At 51.5% G+C, this 24,990-nt stretch overlaps 4 protein-coding genes across 4 annotated transcripts; 3 read left to right on the top strand and 1 right to left on the bottom strand.

Moving 5' to 3' along the window:
* Positions 1–3,189: 3,189 nt before the first annotated feature.
* On the top strand, positions 3,190–4,946 carry UCRPA7_419 (putative ammonium transporter protein; the record flags this gene model as incomplete). The annotated part of the gene is made up of 5 exons (XM_007913015.1): positions 3,190–3,285; positions 3,348–3,667; positions 3,780–4,457; positions 4,521–4,750; positions 4,807–4,946. The coding sequence occupies 5 exons, from the start codon at positions 3,190–3,192 to the stop codon at positions 4,944–4,946; spliced, it is 1,464 nt and encodes a 487-aa protein (XP_007911206.1).
* Positions 4,947–10,063: 5,117 nt separating this feature from the next.
* On the bottom strand, positions 10,064–11,690 carry UCRPA7_418 (putative glucose sorbosone dehydrogenase protein; the record flags this gene model as incomplete). Its single annotated transcript, XM_007913014.1, has 3 exons — positions 10,064–10,449; positions 10,527–11,277; positions 11,382–11,690. The coding sequence occupies 3 exons, from the start codon at positions 11,688–11,690 to the stop codon at positions 10,064–10,066; spliced, it is 1,446 nt and encodes a 481-aa protein (XP_007911205.1).
* A 3,230-nt stretch (positions 11,691–14,920) lies between these two features.
* UCRPA7_417 (hypothetical protein) lies at positions 14,921–15,991 on the top strand (the record flags this gene model as incomplete). Its single annotated transcript, XM_007913013.1, has 2 exons — positions 14,921–15,350; positions 15,405–15,991. The coding sequence occupies 2 exons, from the start codon at positions 14,921–14,923 to the stop codon at positions 15,989–15,991; spliced, it is 1,017 nt and encodes a 338-aa protein (XP_007911204.1).
* A 6,108-nt stretch (positions 15,992–22,099) lies between these two features.
* UCRPA7_416 (putative cellobiohydrolase ii protein) lies at positions 22,100–23,504 on the top strand (the record flags this gene model as incomplete). Its single annotated transcript, XM_007913012.1, has 3 exons — positions 22,100–22,434; positions 22,501–23,060; positions 23,125–23,504. The coding sequence occupies 3 exons, from the start codon at positions 22,100–22,102 to the stop codon at positions 23,502–23,504; spliced, it is 1,275 nt and encodes a 424-aa protein (XP_007911203.1).
* Positions 23,505–24,990: the final 1,486 nt, after the last annotated feature.

The raw sequence follows: 24,990 nt of genomic DNA, 5'->3' as shown, positions 1-24,990 counted from the left end.
CAATGCGGCGGGGGCATCATGAGAGGAATCTGGCAAGGTCTTCATAGCGTCCTGCGGCGTGTTTGCTAAAACCGTCTCGATGGATTACGGTAGTGCTCCCTCAGTGACTCTCACTCACTAACGTTACCTACCTCGACCGGTCCTCCCGGCAAGAATGGGCGAAGGCGAGCGCCACACCTTGTCCACTGACGCCGCCGGGTTGGCCGCAATGCATCAGGGAGGGCGCGGATATCCAACGAGCAGCCCTGCTAATCAATGTTTAATAGCATTTAGACTTGCTTAGCGTGATTTGCGCTCTGGGAGCCTCTTTTGCAGTCAATCAACGGCGGCTGCGCTATCTCGGCTGGTGAATTTGACAGATGGGAACTCGTAATGATAGTTGGCGGTTGGCGCCGTGAAAAGCCTCGCTCGCCCGGTTCATGCACGCCAGCGGCCAGCCAGCCCACCCTTGCGGGCTACAGCTGTGTGCCCTGGCATGGCATGACGGGCGGCTTCGTTGTCGTCGTCGTCTCGTTTCCGCCATCTGGAATTAAGGCACCTCATTTCTCCTGAATGAAGGAAGCTTCCAATGCTTCTGACCAGTGAGTGAGTGACCAGTGGGGTGCTGACGCTGCTCAAGGCTGCGACATCGGGATTGCTTTTTCCTGGTTTGGTGGCTGCTGTAAAGTACAGTACAGTACGGTAAACCCCGAGTCGTGCAATCAGTTCATTCATTACACACAATTCATGGTCAACACAGCCGATATCTCAGGGGTTCAGACACTCTTCTAGAACATTTCATTCGCTCTCTTGCTGGTTGGATGCCCGAGTCGCCAGGCTACCACCCTGTGCATCGCAGGCGCACACAGGGAGACAGCTAAATACCATACCCGGTACACGGCGCTGTACTGTTCTCCCCATGAGATCGTACCGCATCGTAGAGAGTCTAGCGACGCGCTGACCGTGTTGCGCGGCTTGCCTTACCTCTCCAAAGGTCGTCGTGAGTACTGTACCTTCTTCGGAGTGGTCAGATATAGGACTTCGAACCAGGTTCTTCAGCCCACTATCGACGATTGAATAGATTGAATACAGATCCGTCATCATCCCGGGCTGCCGATTCCATGCTGCTGGCTGGCGTACCTTGTCGTGGTAGTCTAGCACATCCATCCCTCTTCCCAGATTCTCAATGTTAATATAGCCTGTTCGTCAGCACGCCGCGCGCCATGCTGCACAACATGCCCTTGCACCTTTCCCCAGCATTGCAACCATATCGACCGGAGGGAGCGAATTCCTGGCCAACGTCTGTGGGTGATTTCCGGCTCCCGTCTGGCGTACCATTCATTATCTGTCTGTCCATGCAGAAGTAGTACTTACACTAGATGAACCCTTGTTCCCACCCATTTCAGCCACCCACTAGCCTAGACTAGTCCAGACGCGACTCAGCTCCCGCAAATTGCTCTTCGCTCATGTTGTACACGCTTGCCTCACCTTGGGATACTCTCCAATCGTCGAGTCCTGGACCTCTGATGATGCTGAGATTGCAGGCTGCATACCCTGGATGTAGGTGTGGGTGCTTCGGGTGGGGAGGCGACCCTCGAGATGCATGGAGCGAGGAACTGTTTTGCCTTGTTGAGAGAAGAAGAAAAACAGCATCCTCCTTCTTCTCCAGGTAACATGCAGTCAGTATAACATGCGCCTACACCTTGCAATGTCTGTGTGTGGTGTGGGACGGCAGGACGGCACTGCCGCTCCCTGCATGGCAGCTTTTGTCGCTGCTGTTGGCTTATGCAAGTCAGGCTCGACGAGCAGGGTCGAAATGCAGTGGAGATTGGGGGCGTTGGAAATCCTTTTGCCATCCTTCCTGTACGTTAGCATGGGTTATTTTTTGCAAGAATCTTCCATAGCACAACATGACACGACACGACACGATCGCAAGACAGCATAGCACAATACCTACTATACTTTGTGAAGCTCTATTGAGTCGCGACTGCGAGCCCGATGCCACCAATGGGGCCATGGGACAGGAGTCGAGTCAGACTGCGGCGCCGGATGCCAGGTTGTAGTCAGACTGAATAGTCATGGCAGACAATCAATCGCTCTCCGTCCGAAGACGTTGGATGATACCAATGCACCTAGCTCTTACATGACACCGTAGGGTGCGAGTTAACCGTACCCATTGTCTCTAGCCTACCGGTAGTACATGACCAAGCCCATCTGACGCCGAGGTTCTCTTCGCCGGCCGTTCCAACGCCATGGAGCACCATTGGATAATAGGATTACCCTCGACATATGCACTCAGCATTATGTGGACTCAATCCCTCAGTTGACTTTAGGTCTGGCAGCCCGTAACATCCCCGGAACACAAGCGCGCACAGCACACCCAGTCCGTCAGTCAGTCAGTCCGTCAGCCCAGTCAGTCACTACTGAACTAAAGAGTTTCACCTTCAGTCTCTTCACTCAGACGAACAGACAAAGATGCCAGCCCAACTCGCCAAGCCGATGACCCCCGGTGGCCTGGCGTCAGAGTCTCGATGTCGATGACCCCACGCCGTCTCCCGTCTTTGGATTCAATGCCGTTCATTCGTAGAAGACTTTCCTTATCTCTGTGGACCGTGCTGGATCCACATGGGCGCTCGGAATAGCGTCTTGGCAGGAGACGGCCAAGGACCCAGGGTGCCAGGGTAAGGCCACCAAGTCCCAAACAGGAGCCAAATCATGGCGAACCTCCACCCCGTTTGCTGATACGATGCGGTAAAGATGAAGAGTAATGCAGAGTAGGTAACTAACTCGAGACCGCGAACTCGCCAGGCGGAGCAGGCATTATTACATGTATTCGTAGAGTAGCACCAGCAGCATCGGAGTTTTGGCGAACTGCGGCTTCGGGAAGCCCCCCCCCAAGCCAGAGCCAGAGCCAAGCTTCTCACTTCTGCTCCGGTCCCAGGGTAAATCAACTCTGGGTACATACCATTCATACATACATAGTAGTAGTTACCGCATCTATTTATCAGCCCGGGGCCCCCCCTTGATTCCCGTGCATGCTTCTTCTCCGATCTCTCTTTTTTCTCTTCTCAACTCTGGTCAAAGACGTCAGACCTGCTGCTCTCGTGAAGACAACCCTGTCTCGGAGCAACAACTCGACTCGACTCGACCGCAGCTGACCCCCTCGACACCCACGAGACACGACAAGCAGACTTGACCGAAGCCGTCACCATGTCGTCCGGCCCTCTCGTCGAGTACAATGGCACCAGCGGTGTCGCCTACACTGGCGGCGACTCGCTGACCGAGGATCTCAACATTTACTATTCGGTGCGCCTCGCCCTTAGCTAGCAGCCCACGATTGTGCACCCATGCTGACCTTTTGACACTAGAGCGGCGACTTTGCCTGGATCCTCACTTCGTCCGCGCTTGTGCTTCTCATGGTGCCCGGCGTTGGCTTCTTCTACAGTGGACTCGCCCGCCGCAAGTCGGCGCTGGCCCTCATCTGGTTGTCGTTGATGTCGATAGCCGTCGTAGGATTCCAATGGTTCTTCTGGGGTTACTCCCTGACCTTCTCTCACACCGGAAGCGCCTACATTGGTGATCTCACCAACTTCGGCCTCATGAAGGTGCTGGGTCAGCCCTCAGTCGGAAGCTCCAAGCTCCCGGACCTGCTATTCTGCTTGTACCAGGGCATGTTCGCTGCCATCACGTACGTTTCGATCCTCCTGCTGCCACTAGCTTGTTACCCCTCGTCGTCAGAATTGAAATGTCTGACCTGGCGGCTCTCAACAATTTCTATGCAAGGTACTGACCAATCCCAGCCCCGCCCTCGCCATTGGAGCCGCTGCCGATCGTGGCCGCATGCTGCCCTGCCTTGTCTTCATCTTCATCTGGGCCACCATCGTCTACGACCCGATCGCTTACTGGACCTGGAACGGCAATGGCTGGTCCTTTGTCATGGGCGGTCTCGACTTCGCCGGAGGCACACCCGTGCACATCTCCTCAGGTGCCGCAGCTCTCGCCTACTCGCTCATGCTGGGCAAGCGCACTGGTTACAACAAGAACCACGGTCTGCCCTACCGCCCTCACAATGTCACCCACGTCGTCTTGGGCACCGTTTTCCTGTGGGTCGGCTGGTTCGGCTTCAACGGTGGCTCTGCACTGGGCGCCAACCTGCGCGCTGTCATGGCTTGCATCGTCACTCACATTTCCGCCTGTGTCGGTGGCTTCACCTGGTGCCTGCTCGACTACCGCCTGGAGCAGAAGTGGAGCACTGTCGGCTTCTGCAGCGGTGTTATCGCAGGTCTCGTCGCTATCACTCCTGCTTCTGGTTTCGTCCCCGCCTGGGCTGCTGTCATCTTCGGTGTTGTCGGTGGCGTCGTGTGCAATTTTGCTACCAAGTTGAAGTTCCTGATTGGCATCGACGATGCTCTTGATGTGTTCGCTGAGCACGCCGTCGGCGGTATTGCCGGTAACCTCTTGACTGGTCTCTTTGCTGCGTAAGTTGACAGGATCTTACCCAAGCTACGAGAACTCGCTTCATTTACTAACCGACTTTGTAGTGATTACATTGCCCACCTTGACGGCTTCAGCGAGATTCCAGGAGGCTGGTTGAACCACAACTACATTCAGCTTGCTTATCAGCTTGCCGACTCCGTTGCTGGATTCAGCTACTCCTTTGGCATGACCTGCATTATCCTCTTCCTCATGAACCTCGTGCCCGGACTGAGCCTGCGTGCTTCTGCTGAGGAGGAGGAGATGGGTCTTGATGACGGCCAACTGGGCGAGTTCGGTGAGTGATGCACGTGGATGTCGAGCATCGAGAATGATAGCTAATGGCAACTCTAGCTTATGACTACGTCGAGCTTTCACGTCACGTCAACGACATCCTCCCTGGTGAGGAGCCAACCAGCAGCCAGGGCAGCGTCAAGGAGACCCCGGCCGCAAAGAACACGCCCCTCACCGAGGTCCCGGAAAAGACCGTCTAAACATGTTAGGATGACATGTCCTGTGGTGGGCCCTTGGGGATGTCGATGCCTGCGCAAAAATTGGGATGAGACAGGCAGCTGTCAAATGTTGTTGGTGACTATATGGATTGTGGTTGCATTTGATACCTATTTGCCTTACCCTCGTTATTTTACGATAAAACAGTTGTAATGTACACATCGAGCAGACTTCAATATAACATGGTTGTTCGAGAAGCCCGAGGGACAGTTCATTGAATCGATCACGAGAATCGTCAATTTGAATGTATGCACCTTAAAGTCCACCTCTGACATTCATTCAGCCACCATTTCCGTCAAATGTTCTTGCGAAAGTTCATCAGGAAGAGAGGTCAGCGCCATTTTCCGCTCTCCGATGCGATTCAACGAGTCCGAAACTTAATAAGCACCAACGTCTGGGTATGTTCATAAAAAAAAGGGACACGATTTGGGCATAATTCGTGCCTCGAACCAACTTGTTCAAATTGGCAGGCTGGATCTTCGCTCCCATTCACACGGACTCTGACTCGTCTGCCGGATACGCTCTTCGCCAAAGAATTTTCCCTCTTTCCGGGTCCATGAGGACGGCATAATGGGTTTCTTCATTGCTGATTTCGACATCTCTGACCATGTGCAGTACATCCTCCATGCTCACAGCATGCGTCCTGCGCTTGTACTTTCTGCGACGGATGTTGACGGCTCTGTGCCACAAGAGGTCCAGATGTGTCTTGCGCTCAGTCGAGTATCGTACAAGGTTTTCCATGCCAGATACCGGACCTCCTGCAAGATCTAGGGCAGCTTCTTTCACTCTTAAGCTATCGCCTTCGTCCTTGACGTCGTGGTTGTACGCCGTAAGAAAGTCATGCGAACTTCGAACAGAGGCAGTACGGTGGTCCTTCTCGATACAGTACACCTTTTGTGGTGTACAGAAAACCAGATAAGCAGCAGTAGATGGAGAGAGAGCAAGATGGCGTAGGATCCTACTCATCCTAGGGCCACCTCCTGCCGGCGGTAGATCCTCTTCTGATTCCATCTGCCCACCAACATCATCGACAGGCATTAGCAGATAGCCACGCAAGACACTCGATATACTCTGGCGTAAACCGAGCAATACCAGTAACTGATGGATCCGAAAGTCAAGCCGCTTGCGGAATGTAGTTCTGTCGTGATGAGGGCGGAAGTTGAGGCTCAAGCTGAGGTTTGACCGAACACCGGTCAAGACGCCAACATAGCCGAAATATGTCAGGCTTGTGGCCACTATTGGTCCATTCTCATATAATACGAAATCAAGCTCAACGACAATTTGGCGCAAGGCGTCCATGCCCCAATCTAAAGTACGGAAATGCAACACGCGCGATGTTGGAGAGCCATGGTCGACCTTCGAAGAGCTGTGTTTCTCATCAGCTTCCACACGACAACCGCCGCTGGTGCAACCGAGGAGCAGATCGAGAAGGGCATTGAACGCTACGAGGAGATGTAGTGAGATGTTGGCAGCGTTCGATATGCCGCGTAGTTCTGCAGTCTCTTCAGATGTGTATACCCTCCGAAGTGCTATGCGAGCGAGAACATGGAGGCACTTTGCAAGAGCAGGAGGTGCCATTGAGCGAATGATGTCGTCGAACAGGCCATTGAAGTCGGTCTTGGACAACTGTTGCCGAAAGTGAGGTACGATGTGATTATAGCGTTGCGCAGGAGGGTGGCCAAGATTGACTGTGAATTTCGGTGGCTCAACCCCAGGTCCTTCCCGGTCCGCATTTTCGCCGTCGAGCAATTCCAATCCAGTCCACCCTGGATCGTCATTGTCCATCAACTTTGCTCTTCTTGTCGCAGGGCCATCTACGCGACCGAGCTCGATCGCGCTTCCATCTTTGGGGCGTCGCCGAAGGCCGGCCGACTGCATTGCTGATACGGCAACGCGTAAGCGTTCGGAGTTCCAAAGCTGTTTCTGGGCGTTTGTCGATTAAAGGATCAGGTAAAGAGCATGACTCGAGCATTACATCTGCCTTGACCTTGCTGCCTTGTTGGCTTGGCTTAGGTGGAGTTGTTAGCAGCGAATGCAAGGCTCCTTACCTGCCTCGCAGGCTCCCGCGTTGATGAAGGCCTTGGATGCTTTCAAAGGGGTGGCGGCGGGGTTTCACTATTTTCGCCGACTGGAAGGGTCTCTGCTCTGATTTGTTGCATTGTTTGCCCAGTTATGTTATCTGCGAATATAGCAAAGTGACTTGCAATTCAATTAGTGGAGACGAGCATCATCGGCGCAGCGCTGCTTACTTTCGTTAATGAGTACTTATGGGATTTGAACAATAAAGTACTGTCGTTCTTATTATTGAGCCTCGAATGATCGATCTGCCGCATTTACTGCCCAGCTCTTGGTAGAACATTCTGTGACATACTTTTGTGAGCTGAATAAACTATCATATACCACTAAATTATCGCTTTATCCGTCGACTGATATGCCCATAGTTTGTTTACTTCTTATCATCTGAAACGAGACACTCTAGAGAACCATAGAGGCAAATGACTGCTTGGGTTTTGCTCGTTGTGTCTGGATAGATTTCCCTTAAATGCTCAAAGCTTACTACTTTTATCAGCCTTCTTTTCCCTATGTCTATGATAAACATGGTTCATGGCCTATTTATCTATGGTCTTGAGATGCTATTGTATGGCAGTCATACATATATGTAACATAACGGGCCACCTGCCAACCCTGTAGTGCTCATCACCGCACCTATTGTGATAGGATCAGCATTTACACCCAAATCTATCAGGTCTTCCAATGTCCCATTTCTACTCGGCGGCTCGTTATTTATCGTAATCGTTCCTGCGATTGCGTCTGTTCTTTCATCTGGTTCCTGGTTCTGCCAAATCCACCAGGTTCGATCAATCTGTGCATGGTGAAGGAAGAATGCCGGATCTCCAGGACTTGCAAAGAGATCACCTCCAGGGTCGCCTCCTATCGTGAAGTGCCCGCCGGTATGAACGCCATATTCGCCGTTTGCAAAGTCGCCTTGCATCACAGTCTGGAAGCGCGCAATGTTTGTATTCTGAACGATCAGGTCGGTTGTGTTTTGCTCGGTAGTCCATCGACTGCTGACCCAGGATGAGATGTCTCGTTTTACACATCTAGGATTGTAAGTATAGAACTCCGGTACTGGAACGATCTCGGGCTCTGCTAATGTAGGACTGATGGGTCCCATGTTCACAGTCATGTTTTTAAATGGTCCACTGGCGATACAACCTCCACCATCGCCCGGTGGGATACAATTCAGGCCCGTTGGTAGCCCATTTGTACAGTTATGGGCTTGGAATTCACCGTTCCCGCCCATGCTCGCTGCACCACCATCGAAGATTGGGCTTTTCAGGGGATCCAAAGCCCACTTTCCCCAGTTCCAATATGGTTGATGTCCCGTGTAGCCGCATTCTGTTCGCAATGCCTGTTCGTATGTCCAAGTAAAGAAACGATGCCAAGAGAGAAAGTTTGCTGTGCCATGGATTGACAAAGTCTGGTTGATATGGACGGCTAGAAAGTCATCATACCGCGATTTGGCCCCAGGGACTTCAGTAGCATTATTGCGTGACGGTTTAGACATTAAGCACAAAACGGCATTTGTATATGCTATTCTTTCTTCGGATGGAAGAGAACCCCTGCCTTGGTGTCAGATGTGTTTCGGTGATGCTACCGCTCGTGAACAAACCACTCTTTTCGTTTTGCAGCATTTGCAAGTGTGCATGGGTTTCGGGAAGGAAATGCATGCTTCTCCGTGTAGATAGCAAGATTCAAAAGTGCCCGAGCAGCAAGCTTATCAGTCCGCGAAGTTGAAGAGGGAGAGTATGCGGTTGCTTGAGCTACAGCCACCACGCTGGCCGCCACTACAAGGAATCTCATCGTTGGAACTAGAGGTGCACTGCTCAGGAGGAATGAGAGGCAATTGGTGACCAACATTTATAGCTTTCTCTTTGTGCCACCCAGTACGTTCACCCGGATGTAGAACCCCTATTGGGTTGCTTGAATACATGGGTCAAGAATCTAGTAGCATTTTGTACGATCTCGTTTAACGAATCCCGCATCAATCACGTCAAAATTCCTCAACTGGCCAATAGGTTCCTAAAACTAGAGCCAGGGGCTCGGTTCGCATAGCTCCTAAGGTTGCATTCCTGCAAGACATGAAATTTAGCACTCTTAGAATAGACTTCACCGTCAAGTGAGATTTTTTTTGGGAGCTAAGGACATATGGTCTTGCACGCACACACAATCGCGGACCAAGAGACGAGATATCGTCCAATCGGTCGTGAATATCGATCACTAACCTCATGTCGAATATAGTGGTATGCATAAGTCAATGGTATTCTAGTCAATCAGGCGCGACGGTACTACTTAGCGATGTAGTATTGCAGGGAAGGAAGCCGTGTCTCGCCTGATTCGCTGGAATTGTTCGGACTTGTACCTAGAGCCCTCGGAAATCCTCCATGTGAGGACCCTGAAGTACTAATGCTGGATCAGTAGGTCTAGAACATTCATGGTAATTAATGGTTGCCAGATTTTGGCGTCGCAGACTCCTTTACAAAAGTTTGAAATGTTGGTTAGATTTCACTTTGTCCAAATAAGATGTCTGGAAGCCTGAGATGAAAAGCAACAGAACTTCAGGGCCGTGTGGCAATCATATATTTCTTGCATAGGTCACGAATTCCAGCTTGCCATGGTTCATATCCTCACCCTTCATTCAGAGGTGGAAAGTGTATACTCATGTATAGACCTACTTCAGCGTGGCAAGGCAACCTTCCATCAACCGAGTTGTTTCTCACCAAGACTTGGGAGAACGCAGAGTCGTAATATGTCATAGTGTTGCCTGTCACAGTTTGCACGTCAATACTGCGATTATCAGGTGCAAGAATTCCATTATTTCTAAGGTATAACATTATATAGATAAAGGCTAAATGTAAGGTACCATAGTGTGTGCTTCGTGCGTTTTATGTAAGTCAAATATGGACTGAAACACCTGATTCGCACTTTGCTCTGTTGGCCTGATCCTTAACTTCCGCCAAGTTTTCGAGCGGTTACGCCTCAATGCCCCCTCCCCGCCAGATAGAAGGTACCCCAGGAGCCTGTACTTCCTGCTGACAATTTAAAAGATTGTCAACCACGTGCCAACGAGGACTGCGAGGCCCACCATCGATACATCGCGACTCCACATGCTAGAAGCGGAATTCTTGGCACTTGCCGTTGCCGTCGGGGTGACAATGGTACCGCTGGCAGTGCCGGAGGTGGTGGCAGTGGACCTGGTCAGGACATAAATCTCGCCTGTTGAATCAGATGACATGAACAAGCGGCCTTGGCTGTCCCAAGCCAGACCGACAGGGCGGAAGCAAGCACTGGGGCAGGAGGTCAGGTCCGGGTTTGAGATGATATCACTGAGTGCCGTGGTGCTGTCCGACGCATCGACCGGCTCGCCAGTGGCGGCATCGAAAGCAACAGCACTAATGCGGTAACCGACGGGGTTCGTCTTGTCAACTATCGGGGATTAGTATAATTGATGACATGCTGACCTCGGAGAGGCGGCGTGGGGATTAAGGAGGAAGGATACTCACTGCTTCCATGGAAGGTGATATAGGCTGTGGTGCCGTCATCGTTGAACTTGATATCGAGAGGTGCCTGATGGGCGGGGAACGTCAGTCTCGGGGCGACGAAGTCGTCAGCACAGGTGGTGTCGTTCAGGGTGCTGTTGGTAGTCATGCTGAACTGCTCGCCCACGGACAGATCTGTGGCATCGGGCATCGACGAGGCGTCCCAGACAGCGTAGCATCGTGGGTAGCCGTAATTGCCGCCCTGGTGGGTGGTTGTGCTGTTGAGATAGCCGTGGAAGTTGAGCTCCTCACCGGGGTTGTTCTCGTGGATATCAACGCCATCCCGGGTCGCCCCGTCGATGCTGTTTTCCAAGCTGTAGATTCCGCCGGTCTTGGGATGCTCAGCGACACCAACAGCATTACGCAGACCCCAACCCAGTAGTCGGCCGGTCGAATCGAAGTCATAGGGGTCTGACGAGGATGTAACGTTGGAGAGGTCAAAGGCCCTGATCTGACCCAGGCCGCTAGCAATGTTGAGCGCATCTACATCATAGTTGTCGCCGCTACCGCGGGAGACGATCAGCATGCCAGGCTGCACTTTAGAGGTGACGAGCGTGCGGGTGACTAGATCGTTGTTGGCCATGTTGTTGACAATTGTCTGCGGGTTGTTGCTGACGGTTCCGGACTTGGCATCGTAGCCCCAGGCAAAGACAGCCTCCGCAGACGAAGCGTAGATATATCTCCCATCGGATGAGACAGCGAGGCCATGGTTCAGCTGTTCCTCAATATCAGCCGACTACCCTCCTCACATATTGCTTCTGTGGTCCTCAAAAGACAGCCGTTCACAACGAGAACATAACACTCCAGCTAACTACTTACAGTGGTCTGATTGACTAGGAGCTGGTTCTGATTCACTGCCAAACAGGTTCCCCCGTTGTCAGTGAATGTGATGCGACGAATGCCTACGCCGGCATCAGCTACAAGCAGAGCGCCGGCGGTATCGAATTGGATGCTTCGCGGCTTTTTAAGACCGGAAGCAATCAATTGGGCCGTCCAGCCACTCGCGACGGACGGCGGCGTGTAGGTCGGAGCCAGGATTGTCTGGCATTGTGTTGCCTCTGCAAGGCAGGCCGAGGAGCAGAAGACTGCTGCGGCGACCGCGGTGTTGACGGCGCGGTTCGACTTCATTCTCGCAAGTCCTCCGATCAGCTCAGTCTATCTCACGATTTGACTCGGTGGTGAAGAGAAATGCTAGGAGCAGCAGTACCAGCAAAGAGGTCAATCTGGCGATGTGGCAATCTCACGGCAGGGCCTCTCTTTCAACACACATGGAGGACAAGACCGGACCAGACCAGAGCTGGGCTGGGCACACCTTGCCCTGCTGGGACACCCCGCTTCTTATCAATGGCTTCTTTCGAGGAAGACATCGAGGACGGACCTCCGTCGAGTCGAGAAGGAAGCCAATCTGCACGACGGCCCACGAGCTCCCAACCAGCGGCGTCAATCGCAGCGAGGGGGGTGGGGATCGTTGCACATCCTGCAGCTTGAGCTGCCCGAAGCGTGTGCCTGGGCTTGCTGGGCTTGCTGACGATGGCGCTAGGCCGGTCCACCACTACCACCGATGGGCCGGTACGGACGGGGCATGTAACAGAAGCTTATAACTGTACTGTGTTGAGCACGTTCTCTTCCCTCATGTGCAGACACAGAAGAAGTACGCGCCAAGGGGCACTCTACGCTAGTTAGGTAGCTAGCTGGCTAGCCATTACATACATGGTAGAATAGATATCCTGATACGTACGATGCAGCAATAGCGTTGCCGGTCGTGACGTGATAGAAAGACATGCAGTTGTGCCGAACGCCGCAGAGGAGACTGGGGGCTTAGGGCGTGCTTGGGCAGCTCCGGCCTATCGCGGCCATCTCTCGCCCCCCCCTCAGTGCGCTGCCGCTGCGCGCATATCGGCGCGCGGAGTACGGAGAACAGGCCATTGTCGCATTGTTCCGGTGGTCTGGGGTGCCCGATACCTGAATCCTCTCGCAACCATGCTAGGTCATCGATGCTGCAGAAGGCAGGTTGCTCATCCCAACAGTGCGACCAGTGTGTATTGTGGGTGGTCAGCTCAGGGCCAAGCAAGTAAACGAGGAGCTTGCTCTAGCTGCTGTCAAGTGAGGCATTTGAGTGAGGACTGTACTGATCTTGGGTCTCGGTAGGTAGGTACCGGACTATACAGGACTAAGCCGCATCGCCGGCTGGGCTGAGAAAGAGATCGTCGAAATAATTAATATCAATTCCATGCAGCAGTACGTCTCTCCGATTGAAACCTCAGAAGTGAAGACACTCTTCTCTACTTGCCTACCTCAACGAAGTAGAAGACCGATACGGATGGTGTAGTGGGAAAAAAAGCCATGCGCTGCCGAGGATTCAACAACCATGGATCTCCTGGCGGGCAGGGCCAATAGTGGACGAGGCGGCCCTGAGCCCAGTCCAGAATGGCGCCAGTTTCCATAAGACCGCTATTTTAGGGAAACATCTCGTTGTCGATGGTTCTTCACTAGCCGCCGTAGCCGGGGCTCCGTTTTGGATCACAGCACTACAGCAAGATGGCTCGGACAGGCCTAGTTTCATTGAAGTAACAGTATGCTGGCGGCATCTCATGGCTGGCTGGGTGGCTCACGGACGGTTGGTCGATGCGATACCAAAGGTGAGTGAAAATCCAAGGCTCTAAAGTCAATGCTGCATAGTAGGCACGGAGCAGTGTGTAGTGGCCTCAACCAACGAGTCTAGCTAGCAACAGAGTTATCAAACTCCATCCATCACGATTAGATACCTGTCTCTTGAGTCCTGAGTCCGTTGGAGAAACACACGTGCTTGACTTGACTACAGGCCGAGAACATATTTATCGTTTGTATCTACTCTCTCCTAGGACCATTAATTTAGCATGACTACTGTAATGCAGGCCCACCCACCTGTTTTCGCGAACTATCTACGGCGTAGGCCGAGAGAAATAGAGGGGCCTCAGGGCTGACCAGGTGGTCGTGGGCGAGCCTCCCCATGTGGTTGGCTCAGAGCTGCTTTGAGAAAGCTGGACTGAGCTACTCTACAGTGTTAGATAGGGCTTTGTCTATGTTCAACCCTTGAGTGCCTTTTTATACAGATATGTTACCAATCTTTATGAGCCTTCGCACAAACTTTTCACAGAACCCGGAGTAGGAGCTGAGTGATGGCTGGGCGTCTAATGATGTGGCTAAGTGAATACATGTAAATCGATAGATCAATTCATCGATGGGTTGATCAGCCTGGGCTAGGAAACCCCCTCTCTCTTCCTTGACTCCCCACCGCCACCAAGAAATGCAAGAAGAGAAATTGGGTCCTTACCAAGCAAGACTTATAGTGGGCACTGTATTGCATGGAGTACCTCCGTAGTCCGGCCAGTGAATCAATGATACATGCGTAGAGACAGACAAGAGTTCAGCCGGAGTCCCCCCACCTCTTCAGATCCCATCCCAATCGCGGGGCAGCTTTCTTCTCCCCTCTAACTACTGTACCTCATTCTTATCATTCCGCGACTAGGGTAAGACTCAGAGTTGTCTCTGGCAAAGGTGCAAACGATGCTCAGAGATTGATAATTTGCATCCGGAGCCAGCTAATTACTACCCGCTCTAGCATTTTATCCCAAGGACAAACCCACTGCATCAGCTCCGGTGCGGCTCTCACTTGCAGCATCTCCATCTTCTCAGTCGCTTTCCATACGTCCGACTTTACTCGCTCACTTCAGCAGCCCATTTCATCGTAAGACGAGGGTAAGACGAGGGGGCTGGCATTATCACACCCAAGTCTACACGCCGAACAGCACATCTCGTACTTGGCTGCAGGGCTGGCCTCCCCACCTTGACGCCATCCATGCCGTGCCTATAAGCACTCACTGCTATAGCCACACATTGTCACCTTTGCTGGTCAAAAGCATTGGCTAGCTGTAGATCGTTCAATCTCTGGTGTCATGCGCTTCTAGTCGAGATTCCCCATCAGACCTACAGCCCCGAGAGCCCCTGCTGGATCCAGCCTGCCATATTGTGAATCAGAGCAGGTTTACCATCACCGGCGGCGTCGTTCTGGACCCATCCCTGTCGGTTCAACTGCTTAACATCCGTCGCTATCACACTACGTACAGTGATCACGACGTGGGTGCCGCCAACTCAACATTCGCACACCCGGCGCCCGACCAACCTCCTCTCTGAAACCCGTTGGCTTCAACAAGGGGACAGCAAGACGGTCATCGAACTCTCCAGTCTACCTAAGCACCCAAGCAGATAAAGGCAGAAGTGCCACAGCTCTTGTCCTTTCTAACTGTTGTCTTCGTCGAGAAACCACCTCACTTCGCCCCTCCTTCACGGGACCTGCGGCGCTATTGTGAACGATCAGGATGGAGCTGAAACTGAGTCAACTGAGCAAGAGAATTGCCGCCATGGGGCTTTGGCCAATTATTTTCTCTGCGTCTGCTGTCGAGGCATCCGTTGTCCAGGGCCGTCAAGGCCTCGGAAACGCTGGGAATGTCTGGATCACCGTCGATGCCAGCGGCGATGCGCAGACTATCACGCCCACGCCCACTACCATCAATGGGGCAGTGAGCACCATATCCGGGGCTCCCGAGTACGTCACGCAGACATCCATGTACACCCTGACGAAAAGCAGCAGCATCGTCACCACCAGTACTGGCATGGCCCCTGTCGCAACCGCGACGGGCACTGGCGTAGCCGGCGCATTTGTCCAGTGCAGCAATTATCAGGGCGTCGATGCTCCTTTCTGCCTGCCTCGTGCGGGTAGTGTCCTAGCAGCAGGAAAAACCTACTATGGTGAGTATTCAGTTAAAAGCCCCCCTCTGTCTTCGGCCTAACCAGCTCAAATAGTGACATGGGACCCTACCATCTTCGCAAATGAAAATCAAACACTGCAGGTGCAAGGTGAATATGCAGATGGCGAGGGTTTTGCATCATCGGATATGGCTGCCAGTGCAGGCTTCTACGCATGGTCTATTGACCGTGATCTACTGTCAACACAAAACACCGAGGCACTTGTTGTCTCCCTGCGCCTTGCATACTTCGATTCTAACGAAGACTCGGAGAACAGTGTGCGCACGCTTGATTACGGCCCGAACATAACCATCTCAGGTGTCGCGGACGTCTCCAGCGGCGGTGGTCACCCGAACACTGTAGCCATTGCTGTACCAGTCGTCATCGGACTTGTCGCCATTCTATTCGCTGGGTTGTGCTTCTGGTCGTGGCGACGACATGGTCATGTATTGTGTTTCGGCCAAAGGAAGTCTCAGGGCTATGGTGAACGGCAGAGTCGATCACAGCGAACCGAGGCGGCTTCTGCGGACCCCACAGATAAGAGTCGTGGTATTCAGCTAACTGATAGGGAAAGCTGGTCGCCGACTCAAGGACGAAATGTCTTCCGGGAGGAGATTCAGAGACAGGAGCAAGCTGGTGTTTGATGCTCTTTCAAGTAAGAGCATATTGTGCTTGGGAAGCCCGATGGACATTTGGAGTCAGTGATGGACCTTTGACGTTAAAGATGGAACATCCAACTCAATTAATATGCGGCCATGTGCCATAGAGGCTCAACAGCTGGGCATGTCATCAAATGCACCTAGTCTAGGTGAGGATGTTGTTCTTCGTAACCGAGTACGGTTACAGGATAAATTCAGTTAAAGAGACGAAGGAGATCCGCACCTGATAGGTCTACTAGAGCGAGGTACATTGTTTAATACGTACGAAATCACACAATGTTACAAATAACGTCATCTGTCATTTTGCGTTATCAATCAGGATGGTGATGCTATCACTGACTACGCTAGTAATCCAAATGTAGGGCGGGCGGCAGATCGGACCAATTGCCGGCCCTTTAAAGTCTCCAACTTTGCCTATATAAATTAGATCTCAAGCGCCGTCACCTAAAACAGGTTGAATCTCAAACCTTGTCCTAGAAGATGTCGGGAGAAAAACATACCATGGACCAGGCACCATTCAAAGTTCTCGTATTTAGCAAAACAAGGGGTTTCCGGCACGAGTCCATTCCCGCCGGTATAGCGGCACTCCAAAGACAAGCGGAATCATCCAAGACCTCTTCCACTCCATTTTCTGTCGAAGCAACGGAGGATTCTCAAGTCTTCAACCCGGATATCTTGAGGAATTACCGGGTAATTGTCTTTCTTCAAGCTTCTGGAAACTTTCTCGACAACGATGTCCAGCTTGACGCCCTAAAGCGCTTTGTTCACGAGGGAGGTGGGATCGTAGGCATTCACTGCGCATCCACTGGCATGCCATCTTCTGACTGGTATGGCCATTTGATCGGAGGAGTCTTTACAGAACATCCAGAACCACAAGACGGTCAAATTACGATTGAGGATCCCACGCATGCCATCCTTTCACTTGAGATTGCGTCGACCAGTCTAAACGATACCAAAGACAAATGCACCACTCTTACGCGAGACTGGCACGACGAATGGTATAACTTCAAAGTCAACCCACGCTTAAATAATGTACATGTTCTGTTGACTGTCGATGAGTCGACATATCATGGTGGAAGTCTAAGAGACGATCATCCCATCGCGTGGTGCCAGGAATTTGAAGGGGCGAGGTCGTTTTACACTGCCTTAGGTCACTTTGACGAAGCTTATGAGGATGATTGGTTTGTAAGTCAGGTGTTGAATGGTATTATGTGGACTGCCAAGATCATTTAATTATGCATTCCCAGCACGGAGGTCAATTTCCGACGGCATAGGTTGTATAGGCGATCCTCAAGCAAATTTGATTGATAGCGTAGAAAGAGAGTTAAAGACGTTGGCGTTCCACCAACAACATGCCTCGTCACAAGAGCGATATTCATCCTGTTTTCTTACACAACTCGACGTCATATCAGTCTAGGAGATTAGAAGGACCTACTAGTCATCAAACATTCTTTTTGAATATTCAGCTCACTGCTCACAACGTGGGTGGGCCTACAGTAATTGATATCATAATTGTAATTTTCAGGCTCTTAAGAGCAAATTCTAGAGCGAGAAAACAATCTGATTGCTTATACATTTAATACCAAGGTATGTGCGGAGTCTCAATACACATTAGATGGCTCGATAGTCAAAACACCGCCCATATTAGAGATCGAATCGGAAAACTGACAAAACCTGCTAGAGCTTGCTCTGCGTTCGTACCTCTTTTTCTCCCTTCTCACTGGCGAACGTTGGCGGATTGTAATCAATGGGGCCTCCTAGCCATCTAAGCATCCTGCTGGTTGCTTTCCGAGGATTCATTCCATCCGCTAAGCCAGCTTTGTCAGCGTACAGAAAATCGGCAATGGGAGCAAGCGAAAGCCCGGTCAACAAGTGATTCTATGCGAGGAACTTATCGAAGAATAGTACTCACCATAACCGATAAAGGGGATTGCACTTCTATATCCCATCATGTCGACAATCTTTTTAGGTATCTCACCAGAGAGTGCTCTTCTTGGGTCCACAGCTACCATCAAATTCTCCAGCGGTCGAATGTAGGGTTGGCAGTACTGTATAGTCGCCGCATGCCGTGGCTTTTTACTGCGATTTGCGCCGCCAGAATGCCATGTTGTACCCAGGAAATAAATAACACTGCCTCTAGGACAGGTTGCAGATATAGCCTCGCTCTCCTCTCCAAGCCTATCACTCCCCCATCGATGGCTTCCGGGAATAATTCTTGTGGCACCATTCAGCTCTGTGTAGTCATCAAGTACGATCATTGTAGCGGCCGTGACGGGCGGCCTAGGCCTTGGAAGGCGCGTCACTGCATCGTCATGATGCAATGCCTGCGCCTTCTCTCCGGGATTTATCACAATGGTTTCCATGATGTAGATGAGATAGTCCTCATCCAGAAAGAATTCATTGAGAGCGTGGACCTGGGGCAGAAGGCAGAACTTATCAAACTTCCGTGTCTTGGCCAATAACGCAAGTATCCGGTTTGTCTTGAAGCCTTCGAACTTGTCCCGGCCAGTGCGAGGGCGGTCGCCATGCAGTCGGTCTATTTCAGCAATTGCCTCAAGTGCCTCGTCTTCTGTGAATGCATTCGGGATGACGACGTAGCCATCACGTAGGACGGCTTCCACGTAAGCGCGGAGAACAGGGTCTGTGGGCAGCTGCTTAGCCTTTCGCTGATAGTATTCGCGGTCGACAGGATCAGCGGTCTGTGAGTCGCCTCCAGCTGTTGATGGCTGCATTGTCACTAGTTCAATGGGATTTCGATGATATGCGCGCTGGACAGTTCGTATTGTGTTGTGGAATGGGACATGCGTGATTGATATATCAAGTCTGGTAACAGGGAAGGTCGTCAATTCCTTCGGCGTATGTGTGGAGCGTCAGATGCTGACGTGATGATAATCCTTGATTGTCGGTAATTTGAAATTATGCCCATACCCGGAAACACTGTTCAGTTCTATGTCAGGATTTATCCGCCCAAGATTCGTCGTTCCCCACGGTTATTGCTGTCGGCGATCTCTAGTCAAATGAGAATCGTAATGATAAGCGTCGCTCCTATGGCATTCTGGATGAAAAGGTTCGGGACAGCGTACAAGAGAGATCCCTTCGACAAAGGACAAACTCTGGACTTCATGGTTGTTATGCACAAAAATTCCCCATTCGGTGTAACATTACACGTTGTCCCTGAGACCCCGCGTTTTGATGCACTGCGGCGCAGTTGGAAGGTAAACACCCCTTGTCGCCATAGGGCATGATACTAACCAGCAACGTGCGATGCGAGTGGGGTTGGACTGCTCGCCTTGTACTGGTGATTGAGTCTGACGTGAGACAAAGTGTGAAGAAGAAACTTACCGAGGTAATTTGAGGGCTTGTCCACCCCGTATATATGCCTGTGATGATAACGAGATTTGTGAGAAAATGCCTGTTCCGGCCCTGGTGTCCAGCACATGTCAAAGTCCAATCACAGCAACGAGACTTCGACGGGACTGCAATGCTGTAGATAAAGAGGCTACTACGAGGAAGTATTTTGCACGACCGGCTCAGCGAAAGTCAATGTTTTCTGGAGAAACTGAGTCCGACATTGAGTAGCTATAGGACGAAAAGTAACCCACTGGTGTGTGAGTGTTGGTGTATGGTAGGGTTCTTGCTGTTATCAAGTCATCTGAGGAATTTAGTATGGTTCAGCTGCATAAAATGAAATTATGGTACCAGACAAACTTAAACCAAATCAATTGGTCTAATTGCCATTATCTCATAAGACACCGAGTTGATAGATTATATATGAAAATACATCACAAACGAGAAGCATATGAGTGCTTGCCAAACTCTTCCTGCCCAAACATAGAAAGTAATCGTAATCAATGACAGCCGTTTATACCTACAAGCGCAACTCTAATTATAACATCATTGAAATGGTAGACACGGATACGCGAGCGAAAAGTACTTGCACAACTTTCCTATGGGCACATGATCCTGTCCAACTTCATGATGTAGAATGTGGGCCAGATCTCGTCACAGGATTCCCTCCATGAGCACTCATGCCCTCTCGGCACAGACATTGCTTTTATAACTGTACGATGTTTTTGGCAAAAGAAAATTCCTGTGAATACGAAACTTTGTCGTAGATCCGCTTGATATGTAAGAAAAAACAGCATCATCCTCTGGGCTACCAAGCCAAGTGTAAGGATACTTTCATATGTCGAGCCAGTTATGGACGCAGTCCAAGCTTGTACGACTATACTTTTCAATCAATTAGTCATCGTCTCCTTGGTGCCTCAAAGGGAAGTAACACGCCCATTATCAGCCTCTTGTCCTCACACTCACAAGATGTGGCGTATTTTGAAGAAAAAAAAACAATTAGACCTTCAGTACAAGCTGGACAGAGTCATAGAGCATGCCGCGTTACTCGTTGTCTTGCTTATGAAGGAACAATCAAGATGGCCGAGACTGAAGTGAATATGAAGTCCTGTCCTGATCTGGTATGGTATTGACTCTAGTAGACACGCCACGGAACAGGTTCGGAGGTAAGTTTTCGTTCCTCCGAACCCAACTTGGTAGTATTGGGTTTAAGCTAGCTTTCAGCAAGGTGTCAATCACGTGTGATATTTGGATAGGAAAGCATCAATCCAGCAACGCAAGTCCGTTAAACATATGCATGTAACATCTGAAGTCTCAGGGCAAAGCTTGGCCATGAGTGAACCCGGAAATCCTATATTGCTCGATATGAACGGAGCCGATTCAGATTGCTTGTTTCGTAGTTTTCACCATCTTCATCGTCTTACTAATTAAATGGCAAGGGATCCATCGGTCCAGGGTGGCAACCAGAATCCAGGGAACCAGGGTTCCCCTCACATCTGTTCAGCAATTACCACACGCAATAAGTTCTGGCCTACGCCGTAGCAGCCTTTAAAGAACTGTATGTTACGACGAGAGGGTTCCACTTGAGGCGTCAAAACTTTCAATGCTCAGCCGCGTCAATGTCTTCGTGACCGCCTCGGTCGAAAACGGCGACTTCTATCTCAATTGATCACAGGAGCACTCCTCAGCAGAACTAGCCGAGAATGTAACCATGGAGACGGAGATGGCGGGAGCGAACATGCTGTTTTCCGAACCCCTCATAGCGCACTCCAACTCAGAATCCTCGTACCTTTTCTCCACAATGGGGGCGTACGCGGTACTTGCACTCTTCCATTCAGGGCCATCCAGGAACGTGGGCTCCGAAATTAAGCTCAACTGACCCGCCCAAGGGGACGAGAGAGCATTTCACACAGCTCCGTCAATCACCTTTGGTTGGCGGACTTTCTAGCCTTTCCGCATATAGACGTAGTCGCTGTATCATCGAACCAAGAACCCAACTCGTCGGTGATGGGCTTCAGACCACCGTCTTATTCCTTGGTCAAACTTTTGTGGCTCGCCGTGGTGACATACCTCTGCAACGGTCGCTGTACCTTGTCGGATTCCCATCGCTCTTCGGGACGTCTTTCCTTTTCTCCTTAAAAAGGCCGGCGCGAGGTCTTCTTACAGCCATGGTACTAACGCGGAGGGAAGGCAGCAGTCTGTCTTTCAGCGAATCGTGCAATCCAATGGCTCTATAGAGTGACGGGCAGTCTAGCTCAACTCCCTAGCAGTTTCTTTCCCGTTATTCCGGCCAATCTATCAGAGTGTGCGAACTAAGTGAACTAAAAGCATGATATAAAGCAGGTCATTCCCAAGCTCGACTCTAGGTGAACTGTCATCCACGGATGCCACTAACCAATCCATCATTGGAGAACTTCTAGATTCTTGAGACTACCACGTGATAGGATACACCATGACTGCCAGACGAATTCTTCTTGCGGCTGCCTTGAGTGCCACTGCTCTTGCAGTGCCCCTTGAGGACCGGCAGTCCTGCGCAACAATTTGGTATGCCATTCCCGTGTGGTAGATCACTGCAGAGTATTAGAGATTTGGGAACTGACAAGACAATAGGGGCCAGTGCGGTGGAACTGGATGGACTGGCGCAACCTGCTGCGCATCTGGAAGCTCTTGCGTTTACTCCAACCCATACTACTCTCAGTGTCTTCCGGGGGCCGCTGTACGTTCTTCGATTTGATAGTCTCCTAAATGCCGAGTGGCATGCTGATTCCTCCAAAGTCTTCAAGCACGACCAGTACCACAACTAGCACCACGACCAGCAAGGCTAGCTCTGCAACGAGCTCTTCCTCAAAGGCAGCTAGCAGCTCCTCCACCACGAAGCCTGTGTCCTCGACGACCACACAAGCTGGCGGTGGCAGCCCAGGTGCCACGGCGTCCTATACAGGAAACCCCTTTGTCGGCGTCCAGCAGTGGGCCAACTCGTACTATGCTTCCGAGATCTCAGCATATGCGATCCCAACTTTGACGGGAGCCATGGCAACCAAGGCTGCTGCCGTTGCCAAAGTGCCCACTTTCCAATGGCTGTATGTTGTTATTTAATGCCATTGATGTGAAAAGATTGACAAGAATGCTTACGCTGGTTTTGGCAGTGACACTGCCGACAAGGTCCCTACTTTGATGGCCCAGACCCTTTCCGACATTCGTGCCGCCAATAAGGCCGGTGCTAGCCCTGCGTACGCAGGCTTATTCGTCGTCTACGATCTTCCTGATCGTGACTGCGCTGCGGCAGCTTCCAATGGCGAGTACAGCATTGCAAACGGCGGCGTGGCCAACTACAAGGCGTACATCGACGCCATTAGAGCGCAGCTCATCGCATTCAGCGACATTCGCATCATCCTGGTCGTCGAACCAGACTCCCTGGCGAATCTTGTCACGAACCTCAATGTTGCCAAGTGCAGCAATGCTCAGTCTGCTTATCTGGAATGCACCAACTACGCCCTCACACAGCTCAACCTTGCCAATGTCGCCATGTATCTGGACGCTGGTCATGCTGGCTGGCTTGGTTGGCAGGCAAACCTTTCTCCCGCCGCTCAGCTCTTCGCCAGTGTATACAAGAACGCAAACAGCCCCAAGGCAGTCCGTGGCCTTGCCACTAATGTCGCCAACTACAATGGTTGGAATTTGACTAGTGCGCCGTCATACACCCAGGGTAGGTTGAAGAGCTTCAGTTGAGAAACTTCTTCTGTGCATTACTTTTAGCTGACAATTCCCAGGCAACAGCATCTATGACGAGAGTCTCTATGTCCAAGCCATCGCTCCCCTTCTCTCCCAGAACGGCTTTGATTCTCACTTTATCACCGACCAGGGACGCTCCGGGAAGCAGCCGACAGGTCAGCAGGCTTGGGGCGATTGGTGCAACCAGAAAGGCACTGGATTCGGTATGCGACCATCCACAAATACTGGACTTGAGCTTGAGGATGCTTTCGTCTGGATCAAGCCCGGTGGTGAATGCGATGGCACCAGTGACACGTCAGCGGCGCGTTATGACTACCACTGCGGTTTGAGCGATGCTCTCCAGCCTGCACCGGAAGCCGGCACATGGTTCGAGGCATACTTCGAGCAACTTCTGACGAACGCCAACCCGGCTTTCTAATCTCAGAGAATCGAAATCAAACAATTGACGACGGTGGGGTGTTGATGGCTGATCAGATGCATCATTTCTTGTTCCTGTAAATATTTTCTCGGGGGTCGAAAATGCACCTCGTACATATCATTGCATAAAGGTGGAACCAATTCACAAAACACTTTAGAAAGCATCTGATTTCTCTCCGCGATCATCGCTTAGACTCGTAAACAAAGTCTAGTCTTCCCGTGGTGATTTGTTGTACCGTAGTCTGTAAAAGTCCGGCCAACGTATTGCTCTGGAAGAGAACTCCAAGTTCTTGGCTTGTATACCAGCTTGCACGGTCCATGTTCCCCGATCCGAGGACAGTGAACTCATCATCTATGATTGTCAATTTCAGGTGTGAATGGATTGGCTCCTCTTCTGCTACAATTCCTCGGCGCGGGCGAAAGTATGCGACCTTTAGTCGACCCAGGGAACGAAGTTGGGCTTCCAAGTCGTCATCCATTCTGTTCGCGATGCTCTGCGAAGTGCTTATCCTCTGCAGTGACAGTTTTCTGTATTGTGCCACGAGACGTCGCACACACCAAGTGGTTGTGGTACCCGCCGTCAATAACTGCTCGTGAATCTTCATGTCCCGACTAGTGACAATAGTGACATTCACGCCGCGTTTCAGGGCCTCCAAGATTCCGTCCAGGGCCGGTGCTGAAGTGAAGTCAGGCGTTTGGATGTATATTTCCGCATGGGCCGTCTCGAACAGCTGCTGCAGCGCAATATTCAGGGGGGTGGGCGGCGGTGGGGGTGTTGACAACCATGGAAAGAGACGAAAGCGAGGGTTTCGATGGTGCGAAGAAGGGAGCCAGATCGTCTTTGTGGTTGAAATTGGAGCGGGTTGCAGATTGATCGTAATGTGAGCTGGTGACTCTACTGGTTCAACTCGGATCAGACTCGAGGGTGTCGAGGCCCCATACTGTGCTGCATCTCGTGGAGCGCCTCGATGGAACTCATACTCCCGATCCCAGACCCGCTTGTAGAATTCAATTAAACCGTCAATGGCGTCATCTACTCCATCGGGAGAGCGAGTCACCTCGATGCATCCTTCGAGCCACGACTCCCAGCTCACGTTGCAGCTGGGAAGAAAGGCCCGCTGCTGGTCGACAATCAAAAACTTCGGATGCATCACGCTGAAAGGTAGGAAGAACAAGCTCTTGACCCGCAAATCGATGTTGCCAGCCCTCAGCACCTCGGCAGACGGCAGCCCCAGCTTCGAAGACCATGCAGTCGGAGGGTACTGATAGCCCTGGTCAGATGATGTGTGGAAGAGCTTCTGGAAGAAAGACGTAGAGGATAGGCAGATGCGAACTCGCAAGGGCGGGAGAGAACCGGTCTGAGCCTGCTGGGCCTGTCGCTCCTCTGCCAGTTCCTCCAATGCACGACTCAGCGCAGTCAGGGTCTTCGACGGCGCCCAGAAGCAAGTAACCAGAATAACTTCATGTTGGGCAGACAGAATGGCAGG

The sequence above is a fragment of the Phaeoacremonium minimum genome (genome assembly GCF_000392275.1).
Source record: "Phaeoacremonium minimum UCRPA7 unplaced genomic scaffold PA7_03_scaffold_33, whole genome shotgun sequence".
NCBI lineage: Eukaryota > Fungi > Ascomycota > Sordariomycetes > Togniniales > Togniniaceae > Phaeoacremonium > Phaeoacremonium minimum.
Note: the sequence above shows the minus strand (reverse complement) of the source record. Positions and strands in the feature narration are given on the sequence as shown.